General features: G+C 37.1%; 1 protein-coding gene across 1 annotated transcript; it reads right to left on the bottom strand.

Moving 5' to 3' along the window:
* Positions 1 to 10471: 10471 nt before the first annotated feature.
* Positions 10472 to 24380, bottom strand: LOC140136094 (eukaryotic translation initiation factor 6). The gene is made up of 7 exons (XM_072157800.1): positions 24081 to 24380; positions 17932 to 18017; positions 16859 to 17034; positions 15918 to 16028; positions 15122 to 15187; positions 13600 to 13781; positions 10472 to 12620 (listed from the first exon to the last, which is right to left on the bottom strand). The coding sequence occupies exons 1-7, from the start codon at positions 24185 to 24187 to the stop codon at positions 12611 to 12613; spliced, it is 738 nt and encodes a 245-aa protein (XP_072013901.1). The 5' UTR covers positions 24188 to 24380; the 3' UTR covers positions 10472 to 12610.
* Between the last annotated feature and the right edge of the window lie 34 nt (positions 24381 to 24414).

Genomic DNA, 24414 nt, shown 5'->3' with positions numbered 1-24414 from the left:
CCTCTCTTATCCGGACCTCTTTCATGTGGATCTCGCTGTTATCCGGACATAGAAAAGGGTGTTTCTTTTACCGTTTCGATACTAGCACTGCAGACACTCAATGCAGAATTACACATAATTCACTTATCCGGATTTTTCACTTATCCGGCCAATGCTAGGTCGCATCATGGTCGGATAAGAGAGGTTGGATTGCATACTATTTTATACATTGATGCTGTAAGTTGCCCACCTTGCCAGATATATATCAGTCTGCTTAACGATGTCACCTTCATGAACTACATGTCAAGGGCATTTATGTAGGGCCTGAAGCTTTTATGCTCTGTTTCTGGTAAGTGCATGATGTAGTTATTTGGTGTGTGTGTGAATATTTTGCCTTTTCTTTCCAGTAGGTTAAGCAGTATTAGCCCTGGGATTAGCTACGAGTCGTACTCCAAAAACCTGCTTATTTCAACTTCATTGCATACACAGTTCAAACTGAACTTCTCAACCTGTAAATATGACCATAGGGACAATTGTGGTGTGATCAAGCAAAATCAGTCTGAAGTCGGGCATATTCAATTTTTGTTTTTCTACTTTAATGTATGAAGCATTTGCAAAGCTACATTTTACAGAAAACCCCATTGAAATTGGACAATTTGTTCCAAAGGTATGAGCAGTTGAAGGGTTTCCAAAAAATAGGAAGAGGAGAAATTATTTCCTTTATTTGACTAAATCTCAAAATCATTATTTCCAAATAATGATTGATTTTGCTTGATCACATCACAATTATCAATTAGTGAGCAATTTGTGGTTTCTGCTAAGTGAAAGTGAATAAGAGTTTGCACTTATGTCTGAATGCTCTTACATAGTATTTTCACATGCAATCATACACACAACACCAAATGGACATGCATCTTTTTGCCGCTGAGCCTTCACAAAACTTCATGGTTTTCAATGACATTTTCATTTGTAGCTCAAATTATTGTATTGGAATGGTAAAATCTCCAGTACAAAATGCACCTTAATTGTGCACATTTATGGAACTGGAGCTGTAAATTACTTGAAGAAAATTGTTGATATTTATGTATTGAATGAAAATATTGTATATTTTGCTCAAATTGTACAATATATATCGTCGTCTACATCACATACTGTTGTATCTAAAAAAGCTGCCTTGAGTGATTTTTATTATCATTGTTGTATTTCATTTTGTTATTTTATATTTCAGCATACTTCTTTCTTCTATTAATGGATATATGAGATTGAAATGATACCTCAAAATTGATATCGTTGCTGGGCAGGAAAAACCTATGTGTCATTGGCCCCTAAACATGTTCAGGGGCCACAAACACATAGGAGGTTTTTCCTGCCCAACAACGATTTATAAAGTTAATTTTACAATGTCTCATAATTAGATGACTCTAATAAAAAAAGTTACGCAAGGCAGCCTTTTGAGATACAGCAGTATGCATTGCAGACGACGATATGCGATTTGAATATGTGATGCGATCATTTCTTGATCAAGCAACATAAGTCGGAAGTTGGAAATTCTAGTTTGCAGATATGGGGCGAAATGTGTCAGTATTTCTTCCGTATAAATCCTTCTTTTTGGATTGACTAAACTTTAAATAACAAAAGATTATTAAAACAGGTACAAATCAAGCTAAAACATGCCTAATTGAAATTATATAAACTTGTGGAATTTGATTTGAGTCAACATACTTATATGCTTGATCACATCACATATATTCTTGTAAATAAGTGTACAAATAATTCTAGATGTAATGTATATCTATTAGGAAAATGCATGAAATATAATTTTATTAATTTTGATAAATATTCACATTTTAGCAGAGTTAACTCTTTTTTTTTTGCAAATTGGATAAAAAGGTTAAACAAACATATTGGCTATATAGCAACATAGTCTGATGCCATGCTATGCTATTAAGTGGATGTCAGCAAATGAGCATAACCTAGGGAAAGAACACAACATTAAAGTACAATTTGGACTTAGATTCAATATCATAGTTACCATAGGGTATTAAATAAAAGGCACTAAATTTAATGCCCACATGACCCATGGGCACCGCCATACCAAGACCACCAAGTGATCAGTAGATGTGCTACAATGCTAAGAGATAGGAATTTTTCAGACAAATACTATCAAAATTGCTGAAAATTTAATAGGCAAAATAATTATACATGGGGGGGATTCTGTTTTTTAGTATGTTTTCAAGAACTAAATTTTGATATACATGGGGGGATTCTGTTTTTTTAGTATGTTTTCAAGAACTAAATTTTGAATGTTTTGGTTGACGAAAAAAATAGTTATCGACAGAAACTCTTACAATAATACTACAAAGTTGCAAAAACAATGACAAATTTGCAAGAAAATTTGGACATGCATCCCGTGTTTCCAATTGAAATACACAGGAAAACCACCCGCTGTGCCAAAGGTCACTTTTCCAGACACTGTCTAGACGCTGTAATGTCGGCGCCCATCTGGTCACGTGGGTATTAAATTAAGTGCCTTTATTTAAATGCCCTAAGACGACTGGTGATGCAAAAGAAATACATATTTTTCTGCTCTAATGTAAACAGATTATTTATTTTCAATATCAGATTGACTCAAGAAAGACAATCATTATACCTAAACATGCTAAATGCACGACCATTGTGTACTCTGTAGGTAATTTCATTCGAAATATTTTTTGTTTTAAATAATGCGCCTGAATTGTTGTACAGCATGTATGACTGTATGTACATAATAAATATGAAATATTCATGTCTAAACCAGTGTCTTCTTTCCATTGATTCTTTCAAGTTACAAAAAGGAAGATGATCCAATCAACAACTTTATCCCCATTTTTGCTGAACAATGAAATATACTTGGGTTTAATTAGTCTAACTTCCTCACTAACCTTTTGGTCTTGAAATGCCGAGAAGGTAAGACTCCAGGTGGTGTCAAATAAAAGAGAAAAAAATAAAAAAACATTTCCCTACCTTGGGTGACATGCCTTGAAAGACCCGGAACAATATTCATATTATATTTTTGGTCTTTGCCAAGTTAAATATCTCTAAAGAAAAACAAAAGTGTGATCCCCAGATTATTCTTGTTTCATGAATTTGGAGGTCAATACTTGGGGGGGGGGGGTGACTTCATTACCAATTTGATCTATCACCCAAATACCCTTTCAATTTGAACAGCAATTTTTATTTACCACTGATTTTGTTACTTGAGTATTTAAAATAACAAAGCCATTTAGATCTAGAAATTCTATATTTGAGGCTTCTGTTGGCGACTACTTTGGCTCTTAGGCAAAGATCACATTAAAATGTGTTCTCACCCACTGCCCCCTAACAGTCCATCTCACACCCAATGACCCCACACTGCGCTGTCCGGGGGAAGATGGCAACACACTGTACCATACATACTGTGCTGCCAGGGGTAGATAGCAACACACTGTACAATACATACTGTGTTGTCAGGGGTAGATAGCAACACACACACTGTACCATACATACTGTGCTATCAGGGGTAGATAGCAACACACACTGTGCCATGTATACTGTGCTGTCAGGGGTAGATAGCAATGCATACTGTGCCATGTATACTGTGCTGTCAGGGGTAGATAGCAATGCATACATACTGTGCTGTCAGGGGTAGATAGCAACGAACACTGTAACATGCATATTATGCTATCAGGGTAGATAGTAGCATACACTGTACCATACATACTGTGCTATCAGGGTATATAGTATCACTCTGTACCATGCAGAATGTGCTGTCAGGGTATATAGTAACACTCTGTACCATGCATACTATGCTAAAGCTATCAGGGTAGATAGTAGCACACACTGCACATGCATATTGTACTGCAAGTGGTAGATACCAGTCAGGGTATAATAGTAACGCACACTGTACCCATACTGTCAGGGTATATACTAACACACACTACCATGCATTATACTATGCTATATTAGAGTAGATTGCAGCATGCACTGTACATGCATATTGTGCTGCAATGGTAGGTAACAGTACACACTGTACCATGCTGTCATGGTATATAGTAACACACACTGTACCATTCATACTACAGTCAGTCTACTCTACGCACATATTGCAGCAGAGACCCAGCACTGCGCACTGTTTACACGCTGAATATGTTGTAACTTCGTACTTCAGTGTGGACAAACTGTAGATAACAGTGCACACTGTACCATACATACCATGCTGTCAGGTTGCTATCTCACACACATTGTACCATACATACCATGCTGTCAGGTTGCTATCTCACACACATTGTACCGTACTACTGTGCTGTCAGGGCTAGATAGTAACACACACTGTACCATACATACCGTGCTGTCAGGGGTAGATAGCAACACACACTGTACCATACACAACCGTGCTGTCAGGGTATATAGTAACACACACTGTACCATACATACCGTGCTGTCAGGGTAGATAGTAACACACACTGTACCATACATACTGTGCTGTCAGGGGTAGATAGCAACACACACTGTACCATACATACCGTGCTGTCAGGGGTAGATAGCAACACACACTGTACCATACATACCGTGCTGTCAGGGTATATAGTAACACACACTGTGCCATACATACCGTGCTGTCAGGGGTAGATAGCAACACACACTGTACCATACATACTGTGCTATCAGGGTATATAGCAGCACACACTGTACCATACATACCGTGCTGTCAGGGTATATAGTAACACACACTGTACCATACATACTGTGCTGTCAGGGGTAGATAGCAACGCACACTGTACCATACATACTGTGCTGTCAGGGGTAGATAGCAACACACTGTACCATACATAATGTGCTATCAGGGTAGATAGCAACACACACTGTTCCAAGCATACTGTGATGTCAGGGGTAGATAGCAACACACACTATTGCACTACAAGTGGTAGATAACCAGTACACACTGTACCATACATACCATGCTGTCAGGGTATATGGTATCGCACACTGTACCATACATGCTGTCAGGGGTAGATAGCAATACACACTGTACCATACAAATTGTGCTGTCAGGGTATATAGCAACACACACTACTACCATACTATGCATACCGTGCTATCAGGGGTAGATAGTAACACACTATACCATACATACTGTGCTGTCAGGGTAGATAATAACACAGACTTGACCATACATACTGTGCTGTAGATAGCATCATAGCAACACACATTGTACCATACTACTGTGCTGTCAGGGTATATAGTAACACACACTGTACCATACATACCGTGCTGTCAGGGTAGATAGTAACACACACTGTACCATACATACCGTGCTGTCAGGGTATATAGCAACACACACTGTACCATACATAAAAGAGTAGATAGCAATACACACTGTACTATGCATATTGTGCTACACACTGTACCATATATACTGTGCTGTCAGGGTATATACTAACACATACTAATACACCCCATGCTATCAGGGTAGATAGCAAAACACACAGTACCATACATAATGTGCTATCAGGGTAGATAGTAACACACACTGTTCCAAGCATACTGTGATGTCAGGGGTAGATAGCAACACACACTATTGCACTGCAAGTGGTAGATAACCAGTACACACTGTACCATACATACCATGCTGTTAGGGTATATGGTATCGCACACTGTACCATACATGCTGTCAGGGGGTAGATAGTAACACACACTGTACCATACATACTGTGCTGTCAGGGGTAGATAGCAACACACACTGTACCATACATACTGTGCTGTCAGGGGTAGATAGCAGCAACACACACTGTACCATACATACTGTGCTGTCAGGATAGATAGCATTAACACACTGTACCATGCATACTGTGCTATCAGTGCTGCAAGTGGTAGATAACACACTGTACCATACATACCATGCTGTCAGGGTATATACTAACACACTACCATGCATACTGTGCTGTCAGGGGTGGATAGTAACACACACTGTACCATGCTGTCGGGGTATATAGTAACACACACACTGTTCCATACATACCGTGCTGTCAGGGGTAGATAGCAACACACACTGTACCATACATACTGTGCTGTCAGGGGTAGATAGCAACACACACTGTACCATTTATACTGTGCTATCAGGGGTTGCAGCACTCACTGTACCATGTATTATAGGCGGGTATATAAAAATCCAGCAACCGGGGGAGGTGTATTCCATCACACTGCGAACTTGAGCCTTGTCAAACGGTTGCTCTGCCCTGACATCAAGTTTATTTGTAACTCTCCTCAGAGCGGATGAGACATTAGAAATGTGCTTTGTCCAGGTCAGCGTGTTTTTGACTGACTCCCAGGATCTCCAGCTGCTCCTTCTCACCCAGTTTGGTGGTACCGAACATAAGGACTAGATTGGTTGAATCCCGCTTTCTTGATATTGTCATTGCTTTACATTTCGATGGCTCAAAGATCACCTTCCATCTGTTTGCCCAGATTCTCATTTTCTCCAGGTCTCTGTTCAGGTGAGCAGTAACAGCTTCAGGGTTGTCTGGAATCATCTGCATAGAGGTAGAGTTTGATTTCACACACATCACCCACGTCATCAATGAAGACAGTGGGCCCAATATTGACCCCTGGGGAACTGATGCATTGATGGATGAAGTACTTGATGACTGGCCAGATAAGACAATTTTTGATGGATCTGTACCATACAAACTGTGCTGTCAGGGGTAGATAGCAAAACATATGGGGACCAAGTTTGTGTAAGTGTGTAAACCTTGTGGGGACGTTACAACTTCTGTACTATCTCTATGAGAATAAAATGTCCCCACAAAGCTCAGGTCCCCATAAGCAATACCCTTTGAAGTTTTGCTCCCAGGGAGGTGGGCTTCACACAGTATGCCCAATAGGTAATTTTCAACTTATGAGAACATGGCTTTTGTCCCCACAAGCTAAACACAGCCCCATAAGGATAAGTGTCCTTATAAGTATACAAATTTCCAGGACCGGTACACCTCCACACACAGTCCAAGCACACATCTGACATCTAGTACTACTTGGCTTATCGCTTACGCCAGCAGCATAGAGTCTTTTAGTGTTGGGGGACTACCAAAACTAGCAAAATATTGTCCCACTTGTCAATGTTAAGAGTGATATCAGGAACATTTGCAGCATAGTGGGACTTGACGTCAGTCTTCATGTAGTTAAGGAGAAGTTTGTTTTTAGTCAACCACTCCCTAATGTCACACTGCTGTACTCCCCCAGTCTAGACAGTGTAGCTGAGAATGTGTATGGTAAATGTCCCTGGTGAGAGCTAGCAATCATAATTCCTCACACATACTTTTTTGAGTTATGTGTGTATCTGGAAGACTTGGTACTGTACACCAAGTACAAAACATTCAAGACAACATCAAATTGTTCTCTTTCTATATTTTATTTTATTTTATGTTCCCCAAACTTACAAAATTAAATCGAAGGAGACATTTAGGGCCGGTTTTTTCGAAGTATGGCTAGTGGTCAGGCTTCCTAAGCCACTAGGTTTAAGCCCAATTAGTCCTATATAAGCAGTGCTTATAATTTCACATCATACATCACCTAGAAAAATAGATCATTAAAATGGATCTACATTGGTAAGGTTAGTTTTCTGCCTTAGGAAGCCTAACCACTAGCCAAGCTTCTAGAAATCGGACCTTACTGACTTTCATACAAGAAATGTGCAAGTTTCAGACTGCAAGTAATACAATTTAGGCTATCATAATTGAAATCCATACATACCTCCTATGCTCCCACATAGGGAGTGTGAATTTCAAATGGAATCACCATTCAGGTAAAACAATTTTCAATTCACACTCCCTGTGTGGGTCATATCGTCCACAGGGTGTATGGATTTCAACTGGAACAGCCCAATTCATACGAAGAGTGCACTAATACTGCTTTCTGTATCTGGCAGCTTTTTTCAAATACATAGATAAAAAATATTTTATTTTTCAAATACATAAATGATGTAACATACACATGCTAGTTTTAAGTACCAATTTTACAATTTTGTTACCCTTATAATCTTATATGAGAAAATGTACCAAAATATGATTTGAATTATCAGTAAGGGATGAAATCATAACTCGATCAGCGGTCAACCTCCGGTTCCGGGCGGTTCTGTCCGGTTGGAGCTGGTTTCTATTGTTCTAAACAATGGAACGCGGTTCAACCGGCGATAACCGCCAGTCAACAGGGGGTTGAGTTTTGATTTCATCCCCATGTATATATTGTTTTTGATACTCGAAGAAATCAATTAAAAGTATTTCAGTTCAACTTACGAATGCATACAGGATTGTTTTGGTAAGAAAGTAATTTGACTATTTTCAGATGACATTTTTATTATATTCATGGTTTCTTTCTGAGGCTTGAATGATTTTTGAATCTTGTATTTACTACACCTTGTTAAATACCAAATGATGGTGATGTTATAAAATAGCAATTACAGTGCAAAGTAGCTGTGTTTGCCATTGTCGGTCAATGCATACTCCAGAAAAATACTGCATGTTTTTAGCCCATTCCCCTCAAATTGCAAAAATAATTAAATTTGACTTTTATTGCCAGTACGGTCTAACTAAATAAAGGATTCATTTGGCAAATCAGGATAATATTTTTTCAAATTCAATACACAGTGTTGTATTCTTCTGGAACCAAAACTAGCTGTAATCAGCAGCTCACATGTAGCATTTCACAAGTAATTATATGCAAGGTTTACCTCTATTTTGTTTTAACTGTTTGCAGCTAGCAAGACAAACTTTATACTGGCAAAACCTTGTACAGGGTGTCCTTGAAAGAACTGTATCGTATGAAACTGATTTTTATGGGTATTTTAACGCATAAACCAAACGCAACTAAATAAATGATGTGGTTGAGGAATATATCAGCTATCACACACTTTTTGAATGTTGACAATCGACTGCTCCGTTTTTGAAATAAAAGAATTTTATGATACTACCTCATTTTCAATCTCTTCCACAGAGTCAAATATCTATCAATGACAATAGATAACGCCTCATGCACTGATCATGCTGATGATGCGCAGTGATTAGTTCTCCTAATAGCATGAATAGAGACCATCGATTGATATTTGAATCCGTGCAAAGGCTTGAAAATGAGGGAGTTTCGTAAAATTCTTGTATTTCAAGAACAGTGTGGTCAATTGTCAAAATTCAAAAAGTTAATTAGTCATGTTTAGTTGTGGCGTTACAATACTCAAACGATTAGGTTTCCGATGATACAGTTCTTTCAGGGACACCCTGTATGTATGTCTGCAATAATACATCCATTCACCTGATTTCCCCAAACCTCATACATACCGCATTACCGGTATATCAGTACACATTATAAAGCTAATGAATTTTTGTATAATTATTGTGTATCTCAAGAAATAAAAAACATGGAACTTGCATTTTTGTGTCCTACAAAGCAGTTTCTTGACAAAGGACATAGTCCTCAGTGCTATGTAAACTTCCAATGTTTTTTTGCCCTCTGAACATTTCACTTATTGATATACAAGATTTTGTCACCCAAACGGGAATTCCCCCAATCGAAAAAATAAACATGATGATAAAAGCCATCATGTGACACTGATTCAATATACAAATAAATGTAACAGAACAATTAACTTCTTTCAATATGGAAATTCTACACGATTACGGCTAATTAATTCAATTTGTGTCGATCACTGTAGAATGATTTCATACAATAATTTCAAATTCCCTGGTACAAGATGCCTGGTACCTGGTGCAGAATTTGATATAAAACATTTCGTATACTTTACTGAAACACAAGGGCACTAATTGCATTAGCTTCACCTGCATTGAGCATTCACAGAAATGCATTTAAACTAGTGATTGCAACGCAGCAAGCAGAATCTTGGTCAAAAATCAAGTTACCTCCATACGGAATAAAGCAATAATTCCTATTGTGGCAACTTGTTCGCTGACCAAGATTCTTCTTTCTGTGATTGCAACCCCCATCATGTCATTTCCTGCTACTAGTATTTGTTCAGTCAGAGCCACTTTTTGAAATTTCAACAAAATGACCCTTTACTGTATCATCCTTGACACCCCACTTCACCCTTCTCATGAGTATTTTAACCAACCTTGGTAATGTTCTATTACTTCCAGGGGAAAATTCAATTTTTAGTATTTGTGCATAGAGACCTCCTTTGACCCCAAGATGACCTTTGACCTCAAAATCCTTCAGGTCACCATAAGTCCCCTACCCACTGATCATTGCTACGAAGTTTGAGTTCAGACATAGTTATGCTTTGGGAATGGCATCTATGAAACTTTATTCAAATTAGTACATACTCATACAGACAGAAATGGTGACAGTATAGTCTCTCTGAACAAAATTCAGGCAATACAAAAAGGCTTACACACTCTATTTTGTGATTTTTTTAAATAGGCATTTCTCCTCACCTTCAATGGCTGCATTTTATTTTTCAATTTTATTTTGAATTTCTTTTACTACCTACTATAAAGGTGTCCTTGCTTTGTCACAAAAAATAAAATATTCATAATTTTGTAATTACTTTGGTTACTTTGACTGCATTTGCAATAACATGATAAATCATGGGAGTTGTTAATCAACTTATGGCAACAATACAGTAAGAATCTAGATATAGAAAATATTGAGCACGCTTAAAACATGGACAAAAAGTGATGTACAATTGCCACTTTTACGTTCATTCATTAATGTGGCAGATAAGTTGTAACAAGTAAAATCAAATGACTTGACTAAGATTTTCAATTTTTCCTCACTAGAGATTGTACAGTGACGAGTCATTTGACTTAAGTCAAGCTATTGCTCGACCATGAAATGAGTCGACTCGTTACAACTCTGCATTGTGGTTCTCAATTTTACTGATGCAATATGACTATTCAACTGTCTCAGCTGGAGATAATATTACCAGTTTATTACCTTGTGTCTTTGAGTGCTTCAAAGTGTCAGTTGCAATACATAGTGGTGTAGAGTGATTTTTCCAAATTTTCTGTTTCACATTGTGGCGCAAAGGTTTATAGCTAGCTATATCCTATGATAGTTATTCCTTGTTAACTAGTAAAGATACAGTTTAATAGTTTGAAACTTTAATTTCAAATGGAATCGAGCCACTGAGAGAAAACAGTGGAGGAGTATCGACTATGTTACTAGTAGCATATCCTTCAAAAACATTTTACTCTTAAATGTATTCTGTCCTTCACGTATGCTACTAAGTGTTGCAACTGACAAAAGGTTTTGCACAGATAGCGCATAGCGTGTGCTATCACCATAACATTTTACATGTAGAACACAAAACAACCACACACTTTAAATCAAAGTTTGCTTAGCACATGTTAAAATAATCTGGAAGTAAACTATTTTTCCATCCACAAGTGATACACAAACATGGCAGTTTCTCTTTGGGTGAAAACTAACAGTACTTATTATGGTGTCATACTTTTCTGTCGCCTGCCACTTTGACGACGATTTTGCCTTACTGCGCAGTCACACCAGAAATGCTAGCAGTGACCAGCAGCAAGCCGATATATCCATCGCTAGGAATTGAATTCAAGTCAACTAGAGAGCATTGCTGCAGACCGGTAACACTGGCTTTCAGAGTAGCGTACCGCTTGGTGACTGCCACTTGCAGAAAAATGCAAGTGGTACAATGAAGTGTTATGCTGCTCAGCGACAATCGGCAAAAGTATGAAACCGGCATAAGCTGCCAAAGAACCAACCTGAATTGGTCTTGGACACTTCAAGAACATTCAAGTTGATTTGGCCCACAAGTGTGAATGTCTCAAAAATATGACTAAGTACACATGAGCTTATATATAGGTGCAGGCATAGTCGGGTATTACCTTCATGCAAGCATACTTACAGTTAGCCTAGTATAAGACACATAGTATACAGTTTATGGAATAACTAAAGCTCTGTAATCCCTAAATGATTTCTTGACAATAGGCTAAACATGAAAGATAAACCCATGATGTAGAACCCCTGTTAAAATTTCAGAGCTCAGAACTAAAAAGGGGTTAAGTCACAAAATCATGAAAAACGATTTATTGTCAGTTTCTGCTACAAGGGGGTACTTTTATTGTATCTACACCATCTGTGCAAATTTCATAGTGAAATAATTCATAACAACACATAGAGCATTGAAACTGCATTGACCTCCTTGTACTGACACTACAGGGACATAATGATGACCTTCTTTACCATTTTTTGATTTCGAAATGCACTCAATGTGAATTTACCTGTCCCTTTTAGTTCTGAGGTCTTTTGTTTGTTCTTTCACAGTTCACTACACCCTGTGACTCATGGGAAATGGATCAGTATTTGAGCAATGTTCAATTTGACCCTTTTGCACCACAAGAAATGTTCCAATTCAAGGTGCTTCTGAACAAAAGAATAAAAATAAAGAGCACTTTGAACAGCTTCTTTCAAATGCACATCATAATTATCAAAATGTTGCCAATTTGTAAACCTGGTTGTCAGCCTGGTACACGATTGTCCATGTTAATCCTTATCTCTGCTTGGTAGATAAATGGAAAATGGTATACATTTTTTTGTAGCTGTTGTAGTGAAGAATGTTGAGCCTTGTTGTTCTTCAGTAATATCATGTCATACTGAAAGAAAAGAAAATATAAAATTAAAACAATGAAAAGATGTTCAAGTGATCGGGTATCTCAGCAATTGATGCAAGTTTATATAATACAGACTGCTAACCTCTAGCAAAATAAGTCTCTATGGGCACTAAAAAAGTTAAGGTGGTACTACACCCCTGGCCAATTTTGTGCCTATTTTTGCATTTTCTCAAAAATTATAGCGCATTGGTGACAAGTAAGAGATGTATATGTATATTACAGGGGCAAGGACTACAATTACTGCACTGAAAATTTTATTTCAGCACAGACAACAGTTGTGGAGTTACAGTCAAAAATGAGGGAAACCCAATATTTGATCAATAAATCAATAACTACTTGTATTGAGTCACTGAAATTCCAGTGCAGTAACTGGATTCCTTGCCCCTATAATATACATAACTTGTGTTACCAGTATTTTATTATTTTTTGAGAAAAATGCAAAAATAGTCACAAATTTATCAAGGGGTGTAGTACCATCTTAACACTATGACCGTAGTAATTGTAGAATTTTTCAAAAACCTAGAACCACCCTGGTGCTTTTCAGTACTGTACATAGAGAAGACTTTGATATCAATTGCCATTTCCAATGTATTTTCAACAAAATGCAGTGCCAACTCTTATCTTTTACCTAATATTTCACAAACTTTTCTCCTTATTGGCCTTCAGAGGTCATAATTTGGTAGTATTTTGTTTGCTTACTGGTAGTCTAGTGTACATTTGACGATTGCACTACAGACGGCTATCTTTAATTTTGGTGATGGTGTTTCTAGATAGTATGTTTTTCCCCTCATATTTTTTAAATTTTCTAAAATCATGAAAAAAAGTCCTGGTAAGCCCAAATTAATTCCTGGCTAAATTCATGTGAACCAGGACTCACTTTTTCCAAAACCGAGTCCTGGTAACAATGTTGTTAATTTCACCCTTGTAAGTAATGCATAACTAATGATAATATCACTCTTACCTATCCACCAAGGAATCCCTCATCTCAGTAGCAATAGCACTGGGCTGAGCCTCATTCAGCTTAAACACACTCTCAATGACGGATAACTCTGTTGATGTGGTATCCAGACCACAGAATGCACAGTAATCATTGACTACCATGCCAGCTGCTAACGCATCACTACCCCTGTTTACTGTCCCTGCCTGTGAAAATTAATAAAAGAACCAGACAAGTAAATTGGGAGTACATTTCTCAGCTGCAAAACAGGTGTTAACATAGTTCTTTTTGTACAAATCCAAGAAAAATGAAGATGTTTAACTCACTACCGGTAGTTTCATCAAACTGGCAACACATCACATCTAACTTGTTCCTTTTATAGACAACAGGAACCACTGTTGAAGACTCGCTAGCTGCAAATCATCTATCACGTTCACCGATCATGTTGCCTCTACCAATCACACCATCAATTGGGAGGACTCAAAACTTATTGAGAGCTGACAAGACCACTAGATGGCTAAAAGAAGCTATCTGGATATGCTGAAAAGGCAAAGACACTAAACAAGGACAAGGGGCATATTCACTCAATAGCACCTTTGACCAACTCATACCCTCTACAGCGGTTCCTGCTGCCTATAAAACAGTCTGATGTGATGAAACCACTAGTGTAGTAGTGACACGTCACTAAAAATGTGAGTTGAACACCTTCAGTTTTCTTGGATTTGCACAACCAAAAAGAACTGAAAAAAATTGCATTTGAATAGGGTAATGCATTTGTTGTGTGCACTCTGGATGGGTATCAGTGGCGTAGCATGGGTCATCATATTGGGGGGGGGGGGCACCGACAATGATTGGGGGCACTGGGTATAATTGGGGGCACAAGCTGGTTTTTGGCAATTTTTCTATGTGATTTTCTAAATTTGGCGATCAATTTTTTTTTTTTTTTTTTGGGGGGGACACATGCTCTCTGTGCGCCTATGACGCTATGCCACTGCTGGGTATACAGGTAGGTATGCTGGGAAAAAATTTGAACCTAATACCTATAGATTTATATTTTCCGCTCTTCTCAAGCATGCCTCGGTGGCTCAGTTGGTTAGAGCGTTGTGATTTTGTGAAGGTTTCCAGTTCAAATCCAGCAAGTACGATGTTTTTTTGTTTTTTGTTTTTCCAACCTTTATGTGTGCTGGCTACTCTGGGTAAAGATTAAAATGTGTTCAGGTAGGTAATGTTGTACATTAAGTTAAGTACTGTGAAATCAACTCAATTGGGCTAGGCCAAATAAAGTCCATACTCCCCCTGTGGAAGATTTTGGAAATATCTTCCAAAGGGTCCAAATGGAATTAGCACATTCACCAACTCTATTTGAAACTCAACCTGCCTTTGTTGAAGATTTGGTGTGAATCTTTTTCAGAGGGTGTATGTATTTCATATGGAACTGCTTAATGTGTTAATTTTATTTGAAGTTCATACTCCCCCTGTAGAAGATATTTCCAAAATTTTCCACAGGGGGAGTATGGATTTTAAATGGATTGCAATAATAACTTACCACTAATGGTACTTGGAGAAGTGATGAGAGTTCATCTTGGTCCTCTATTGATGTTTTAGGATGCACCTGATGGAAAAATTATCAGCAAATTATTGATATGAATTCACTTGAGATGTACAACATGCACAGCTAAAGTTTTGGAAGGAATGAGACTACATTAAAGTGTTGAGTTATGCATGCCAGAGCAGAATGACTTATAAATGAGAATTTGGGCCTGCCCAAAGTGTTGTCCCCATTTCTAGTAGACCATGGATTATTAGCCATTCTGAATGACTCAGGAGGATTATATTTTCGCAACTTTTTCAGTTTACAATGATGCAACAACAAGACATTGAATAACTTTCTTATTCCTGTAGGGATCGGATAGCAATGTTTGCACAGGAGTTATGGTGGGACCTATATTGAGCACATCAGACACATCAAATTGCATTCTCAATATGAGGAATGTCCTGATATCAAACAATTTTGAGTTTTTGAAATTTGTGATATAATACAAATCTTATAGCAAATTAGATTTATAAAGTTTACTTTGAGGACTGTTAAAACAAAGTCAAAATTATTTGATATCAGAAGGACGTTCCTCGTATTCAGAATGTAATTTGGTGTGTCTGATGTGCTCTCAGGTCCCACAATAAATACTGTGCAAACGTTGATATCCGATTCATAAGAAGACAAACAAAACCCTGTTCTACAGGCCCAAATCGACCCAGATTTTGCATTGTTCCAGCTGTATGAAATTAAAAACAGCCAGATTTTTTTTCCAGATTTGAGTTTCGGATATGGATTCGTTACTTACCAGTCCTCCTCTATTGCTGAACACGCTGTAGCTTCCTACCAGCACATTCTCTGCAATGGTTTGACGAAACACTTCTACTTTGAGAACATCTGCTATAACCTCTTCTGTTTCCTGGAATGAAACATTATACACAATAGGGAATTAGTTGAAATAAACAGAGTGAAACATCATATTTTCTTTCTCTTGTGACTTGTCACCTATTATCCTTCAACATATGAATTTGAGCAGAGAACCATCAAATGAGAGAGTGCACCAGCTATCCTTCACAGGAAAAGTTTTCATGCAAAAAGAGGACAAACAGTTGGTGAGAAATTTTTTGTGAGTAATTATTATTAACAGGGATACTTTTTTCTGCAATTGGCTTTTGCCACCTCAGACAACCTTGGTTGGCTATGATATACATATGTGACTAAGGGAATGTGCCCCCTTGTCTCTGTTCATGGTGGGTCCTCTCTTCCTTATCCAGATTACTTCTTTGATACCGTCGGCTCCTGAATTACATTCCACTCCTTGGTGCTAGTGTGCCCTCTACTGGTGTACAGAAGTTGGATCAAGATTCATCACTCTGAAGATAGCTAACTTCCAAGATGGTCGAAACTGTTAGGTCAGTAAAATATAATTGGTTTTGACAAGATGTATACCGTAAAAACTCCATAGTTATCATATGTGCTTACTATCGAGCGCTTTTGAAAACATGAAATTGTACCGAAGTCTGGCCCTTTACCAACTGAGCAAATGGGGTTGAGACACACATTTGCAGGTTTACTTGTTCATATATAACTATGTGTATTGATGATTTGCTCAAAACCCTTTACACTTTTGTGGATGGCACTCTTCAAGTCTGCATGTTTTAAAAGTGCTCGATAGCAAGCACATATGCTAACTATCAGGTTTTATGAGTTTCTACAAACCTAACAAACTTCTTCAAGAATACAATTTACCTTGTCTAAATCTGGATGCACCAACGCCACATAGTCATTACATGAGATGACATTGCCTAGTGCAGATAACCTGTCTTCTACTCTCTGTATGGCGATATCATCTGGTAATGAGTTCCTGATGTGTTGTAGCTCATTGTCTGTTGTAGTACTGGGCACTAAGAGACCATTACGATTCCCTGTTAAAAAGATAACAATGGAGGGGATTATTGCAGGGAATTACATGCACAGATCCATGTTTACAAATTATTTGTAATCCAAGGAGGTGAATTCACACCTGCAGTCCTGCACTCAAATTTGATTCTAGAGAGCATTCTTCTAAAATATCACATTACAGGACATAATATAACCGGTATCGCATCACATTTTGCTACACAATCTAGCCAAATTGCTATGCAATCACACAAACATATGTCATTGCTATACATAATTATTGCTATACAAATGAAACTTTGTCACAATTTTGCTATGCAAAATTCTGACACTTTTAATTAAAATTATGCCCTGATCACATTTTTGATTAATTCTAACTCAGAAACTTGAAGATCCTGAAGGCACCACGTCAACAATGACAAGAAAAGTTGCTTTTTGTGTTGTAAAAGTAATTTTTCGTCATTTTCTGCAATTCTTCTTCTCCGATAAAGGCACCAGATGAATCAACCTTCCTTTTATGCGCTACTAACCAATCATAGGCTGTGGGGAGTTTGTTTGACTAGTAGTGCATAAAAGGAAGGTTGATGCAAACTATAATCAAATAAAGTATTTCTTGGCCAAACTGGAACATGCGCATTGCGTCCATGTAGTGTACTCAGCATGTATGCAGTGTAAGGCGTAATACTTTCTTCTGTACCGCGCTATATTTGCGTGTGTTTATCGCGGAGCCACTAACGTTCACGGTGTTCCAGTTTGGCCAAGAAATACTTAATTTGATTATAGTCTGTTTAATTCATCTCAGATAGCTTTGGTTGCCTCAGACAAATGAAAACCCGCTTATTTCCGAGGCTGGTCTAGAATCAAGTCATGACGAACTGATGTAATTCTGATTTTATTATAGAAGTGGATAGTCTAGCACTTACCTGCACATAACCTGCCAATGATTCTGCATCCCGCAATAGAACAGTGAACAACTGGTACGACATCTGATAATTCTCCTTCAAATACACTGAAACAGTGGGAAACAGATACAAGATATTAATTATTATCATAACCAAAGACCAAAACTGGCTCATCATTTTAGGCACTTGAAACTTGATTCTGAGTTTAGCGTCCACCGTCCGCGTTATGAATTGTGTTCCGCGTTTGAGAATCTGAAAATAAAAATGGGACGCTAAACTCAACATCAAGTTTCAATAGCCTTACACTGGACAAATGGAACAGTGATCAACTGGTACAACATCTGATCATTGTTTGTCCGCACACTTTCTACAATTCTGAAAATCGGTAAAAAGGCGGGGTTTGGGGTTAAAATTTTGCTGTATAAAGGGTTGGTTTCTAAAAAGCGTGTGAGTAATATAAAAAGCGTGTGGGTAAAGCTACCAATTGAAAAAAAAAAAAATTATTATAGTAATTTGATGATTTCTTCAAAAATTTCATATTTTGTCTGTAAATTTCGAATGAAAATTTCGGAAATTAATTTGCTGATGTTTTCAACTTGTGCATGTCTGAGCCATAATAGAATCGATGATCCACAAATTTTATGAATGGCCATCATTAGCTACACATCGGGCTGTGGTCCGCTCAATCCACACTACAAGTGAACGGAGCGGAACCACAGCGGCTGTGTAGACACTGATGTATCGTAAATCGTAATTGAGTTCAGTCTTCCTAATTTGATAAAGTAATGTTGTCAGCTTTGGTCATAAACACTACAAAAGGGTGGGGGTTCAATTTTTGATAAAAAGGGTGTGTGTCTAAAAAGCATGGGGAAAAATATTAAGGGTTTTGGTTTGACACCCTGACAAACAGTGCTGATAATTCTCCTTCAAATACACTGAAACAGTAGGAAACAGATATAAGATATTAATTATTATCATAAGCAAAGACCAAAACTATCTCACCATTTTACACTGGACAAATGGCAAGTAATTTGGCATAGTGCACTGAATGAATAAAAGCATCATTGTGTAAGGACAATAATGATAAATAAATATTTACTAATTGGAAGTGGTCACCATGAACATTAAAGCTTAATTAATATAATACTGTCATCTTTGTAACTATATAATACTAACTACGGTCAGCTAAATATGTCATGTGGTCAATCTCTGGTCATAAGTTGGTATGAAAAAAGTTACACTTTGCAAATTGAGAAGAAAGTCACCAATTCTGATTCAAATGAACAGAACTTTTTTCACATCCGATTGACATGAAGTATATTATCCAGTCGAGGCCTGATGCCCCGGACTGACGTCAGCCTTCTCAACCTTTTAAATAAGGAAGGTGAACTCGAGCAAATTGGAAATTAATAAGGTAGGGGAAAAAAAGAACTGTCTGCTGATTTTGTTTGTTTTATGTTAAGGGGTACGGTACTACACCCCTGGTCAATTTTGTGCCTATTTTTGCATTTTTCTCAAAAATTATAGCGCATTGGTGACAAGTAAGATGTATATTATAGGGGCAAGGACTACAACTACTGCACTGAAAAGTCAGCAACTCAAGGCAAGTAGTTATTGATTTATTGATCAAATATTGGTTTTCCCTCATTTTTGAGTGTAACACCACAACTGTTATCTGTGCTGAAATAAAATTTCCAGTGCAGTAGTTGTAGTCCTTGCCCTATAATATACCTTACTTGTCACCAATGCGCTATAATTTCTGAGAAAAATGCAAAATTAGGCAAAAAATTAGCCAGGGGTGTAGTACCCCCTTAAATGAATTACCGTAAAGTGGGGTGACTTTGGACAGTGGGGTGACTTTGGACACACATATAGGACAGGCCTAGGGTTGCTTGATATAAATCACAATTTTTTTCCAAAATCATTGATTTAAATTTAAATCAATGATTTAAAAAAAAAAAATTATTGATTTAAATTGAGCAACCCTGTCCAATATGCGTGTCCAAGCCAAGTTATACACAGTTCTGCCGAATTCATTGTGTTTGTGGACTAATTAATATAATGGGACAATCTTTTCATGTGAATCCGTATGGAATACTACGGTACTGGCCAGTGCCGTACTATTACGCTGACTTTCGTATTCGTTCGACCTCCTGGTTTGTTTACAAACAGAGAGGTAGACAAAAAAACTGTTTCGCTTGTCCAAACACTCAGGTATCAGAAGGATGGTCCACAATAGCGTGATTCACGTAACCTGAATAGGGATTAAAAAGCTGTCATGTAGAACCATGTGCTTCTATTGTCCAATTTGCCATCAAGATTCATGGAAACGGTTCAGACCCAGTACACGATCATGTCAGAAATTAATATTTTGTTCTGGGTCTGATTATTCGGACTAGGTACTGGCAATGGTCTATAAAATATATCAATGTCCAGATTTAAGTCCAATTTCCAAAACGTCAATTTATCATAATTCCAGAAAAGGTAAATCATTGTAAATCAAAATAAATTACAAAATCTTTTTTTTTTTTAATTAATGTTTTTTTTAAATGTAAAAATGGTATAAAAATCAGGCTTCATATATTATTGTCACAATATTATTATTAACAAACAAAGAATAGATAGAAATTGGCCTCAGAGAGCATATAAAAGCCAAACTAGCCCCAGGGACTTTGCGCTCGTGATGTGCGCGTTGGCAAATTGCGCACGTACATGATGTTCCACATGCCGTAGGTATCCCAGGTGAATTCAAATTTGCCATCAAACTGCATCATTTCATATATCAAATTAAAGCCCTTGAGTAAACAAAGCCAAAACTGAAAAACATTTTTTCATAGCACTTTCCGTAGCAAAGTTACATCTTGTCAAAGATTGACTTTCATCAAAAAGTTTCAGCTAGCAAAATTCCCCAAAACGGCATTTCGGGGGTGTTTCTAGATCTTAAGTCTCATTATGATAGCAGCTTTTTTTAATGGAACTGCTATCAAAATCCCTCTAAATTTCCATGTGCGGGTGACTTATCACCATAAAAAATCACATATTTGGGTCAAGTGAAGTATAGAAAACATATTTATGTAAGTTTCTTTCTTCGGGCACTTGATTTAAATTTCTATGTAAAAATGCATTGACATTGTCGGCGAATTTGGCTGACTAGCAAATGTGTTAACTAAGGTTTGCCTGGGTTACCTACATGCCGTCACTATAAAGTTTACACATAGTCACTAACTATAGAAGCCATTTTCCGAGGCGCGGAAAGACACCAAATTGGTGGCGTATGACCTATGACCCTGATAAACAACACGAATTACTCCATGTGGAAGTTGTTGACATTGCTTGTAAGTTTTGTTGATGAAATTCCTATTTGGCCCATTTCACGGTTAGGCGCCACTTTTGGTGAAAAAAACTTGAAATTTTCAAAATGGATTAAATTTCATTTAATTGGGGTTTTCTTTCCACATAAGACCAGATTTTCATAAAAATATCATTTCCCAGCTTAAATCTCTCTACTTCTTGAAGAAAATTATAATTTATTATCTCATGTTATGTAATTTTTTAACAAATTTTATAAATATTGAGTAGTGAATATTTATACTTTTACTGTCCAATACATATATAATAGATATTTAAAATAAACAAGTATGTCATAGGCTCTCTTCTGACCAAATTTGGGCAAATTTTGTTGTGTAATGACAAATTTATGGCCACTTACATGTAATTTTTGTGGTAAAAAGGAAATTGACATGAAAAAGTTTACTCAACAATTTTAATAATCAATGAATGACTCTGATATTTCACAGCTTTGATGGTCATAATATGGGTAATGTTCACAAATAATATCAGCCAGTTTGAAAGCACAGGTCAAATTCAAGATTCTTATGTTTGTGCAATTTTGGATGTGACTGATGTCAATGTGAACGGAAACCACACACTGTAAAGTAGAGTATGTTTAGAAAATAATGATTCAAAGAGTTTTCACACACTCAGTCAATTAAATTGGATATATTGAAACATATCAACCTGTGTTAGTGTTCATTTTAAAACATTGTTTACAATTTATAGAGGTGGATGTGACATTTTTAATTGTGAACAGAATATTTCATTATTATAAACAGTTTGCTTGTCAAAATATAAGCTTTAAAGCACTTCTAACACATATATTTTGATAGATTCTATTAAATTGAGCAATGCTAAAATGTTTTTCCTGACCCTTTATATTTTGCCAAGCAAAATGTTTATAATACTGAAATATTCCGTTCACAATTGAAAATGTCACATCCGCTTCTGTAAATTGTATACAAAACTGTCCCCTAAAAGACAACAACAAAGCCATGAAATAATCATATGTGACATGTATGAAATAATAAACCTATTTTAGAAAGTAAAATATCATGTTGTTTAAGTATTTTGGCCTAAAACTACTAATTTTGAGGATGTGACATGTGAACGGAAATTGAAGCTTTTTGAATCTCCTGTCACAATTAAAGAAGGCATGCTGAATTAAAAACTTCTTGTGCCTTTTGATCCCCCACAAACTTGTAATGAAATAACTTCAAACTGGCATCCTAGTCCCATACCTGTCTTAGTTCTTTGAAGAAACTATTTTGGATGTGACAGGTACCATGGATGTGACACATGTGAACGGAAACTTTGAAATGACATCTGCAAGCTAAGTTGATGAAGGAGTTTTCATTAAATGGTGTCATTAGATAGCTCATAGCAGGAGATTTTTAAAAATCAAGGAGAACAAATTCTGCCACTTATTTGTTAATAAATTATACTGTTTGGAAAATTAATCGGATGTGACAAAATTGTGAACGGAATTTGTTGGCAAAAATTCAAAAAATCGCTGTATCTACGTATTAAGAGCAACAAGTGTAATTTGTTCAACAAATAGTAACAAGACTCTGAACTTTACTAAAACACACTAGTTTGCCATTCATGTAAAGTATTAGTCGATCTATTCCACATTGAATAAGGTACATAGATGTGAACGGAAAATGTCACATCCGAATTCAGAAATTTAAATGGTTCTCATGCTAGTTTAACTGACAACTACTACTTTGTTCATGTATGGCTGTATAGTGCAACTTGTTCATTACATAAAAACAACAAAAGCAGCTGATAGGCTCAACATAGTTAAAAGTGGCAGCATTGGAAAATAAATGTCTGTTTTTAGGTTGCTAGTAAAATGTGGTTTTTGACCACTTCTGACCCCTGTGCGCCCTGAAAGATAAAAGCAGAAAGGCCGATTAAGCTAGTGGAGGTAGGCTATACAGAGACAATGAAAAATCACCAACAGTCAATTCGGTAACCCCATTATTTTTTACACACCAGGCCAGATACGTTGAAAATCAAAGTGGCGCCTAACCGTGAAATGGGCCATTTTGAAACAACATGTAACACACCAAAACATAAAGATCGACTATCTAATGACTTCATAGTCTACAATGATTCTAAATTTACCATTATCTGCGGATTCCTTTCTGTTCAAACATGAATTTGTAGTTTCATATTCTTGCAATAAATGCCGTGATCGCAGAGTTACGGCGAACCTGCCAAACACTTCAACATTGATGGCCACGTCACGGGGTTGACAGTGATTCGCCGATTCTCCAAATTTGGCAAAATTTGCACGCTATGGTATGCTGTACAGAAGCTGCCGCGAACCACTAATTTGACTTCCCATATTGCATTGCACGAAAAACATGGACGACTACTGTGAGTAAGAACTTCGGCGTGTTCTCACCGATTGCATCTAAATGTGTAACAAATAATCATCTGATTTCAATATGGAATAAAGAAGAAGAAACCATAATCACCTCATATACGACTAGAGACAATTTCAGTAGAATAGTAAGTGTGCGTAATTGCTAACGAAGATGAATTAAGTACCGTAAATAACAGGTAACCAACACGATAAAGGGTGCACCTCCGTGTATGCACCCTAACCACTCAGTCTCTCCCTGATAGTCATATAACGACCAAATGATAAAGTACGACTATCATGGAAGACTGAGTTCCGCAGTCTAGTTTACACACCCAACTTTTTTTTACACACCCACTTTGCTCAATCCAGGGCTGGCTAAGACCTTGTTCCACGAGACCACGGTATTATATTGTACAGTATTAAAAATTCGTGGTATAGCTAAAAGCTTCATAATTCAAATTACCTGTAAAAGTTTTCTGATGAGCCAATAGCTACGAGACAGTATTTGTTGGTTAACTTTGAAAAAACACCAATTTCATTGCTATTCTCGAACTGCGTGCGTTGTGCCATGATGATCAAACTTTAGAGCTCGTTTACGGTCTTAGAAAATATCGTTTACCACCCGATCGGTGATGAAGCGGTACTAGTGAGATTCTGAAATATGAATATGACTTTTGTTTCTTGGATATGACTAATGTGCCGTATTTATCAGCAGTTTTATTAGAGTTTCAGTAGCGTTGTGCAACAACTTTGCACACATTGGTGAGGTGAGGTCAAAGTTCATTTTAATTAAGGGT

Source organism: Amphiura filiformis, chromosome 16 (assembly GCF_039555335.1).
Source record: "Amphiura filiformis chromosome 16, Afil_fr2py, whole genome shotgun sequence".
Lineage (NCBI taxonomy): Eukaryota > Metazoa > Echinodermata > Ophiuroidea > Amphilepidida > Amphiuridae > Amphiura > Amphiura filiformis.
This window is presented reverse-complemented; position numbering and strand designations above follow the sequence as displayed.

What these genes read in the sequence shown, in the direction of transcription:
- LOC140136094 (XM_072157800.1), bottom strand. Translation starts at nt 24,187, where the DNA reads ATGGCACAACGCACGCAGTTCGAGAATAGCAATGAAATTGGTGTTTTT. An exon ending in TCATCAGAAAACTTTTACAG is followed by an intron (nt 18,018 to 24,080) that starts GTAATTTGAATT and finishes CCACTGTTTCAG; the next exon opens with TGTATTTGAAGGAGAATTAT. An exon ending in TTCTCCAAGTACCATTAGTG is followed by an intron (nt 13,782 to 15,121) that starts GTAAGTTATTAT and finishes TAATTTTCACAG; the next exon opens with GCAGGGACAGTAAACAGGGG.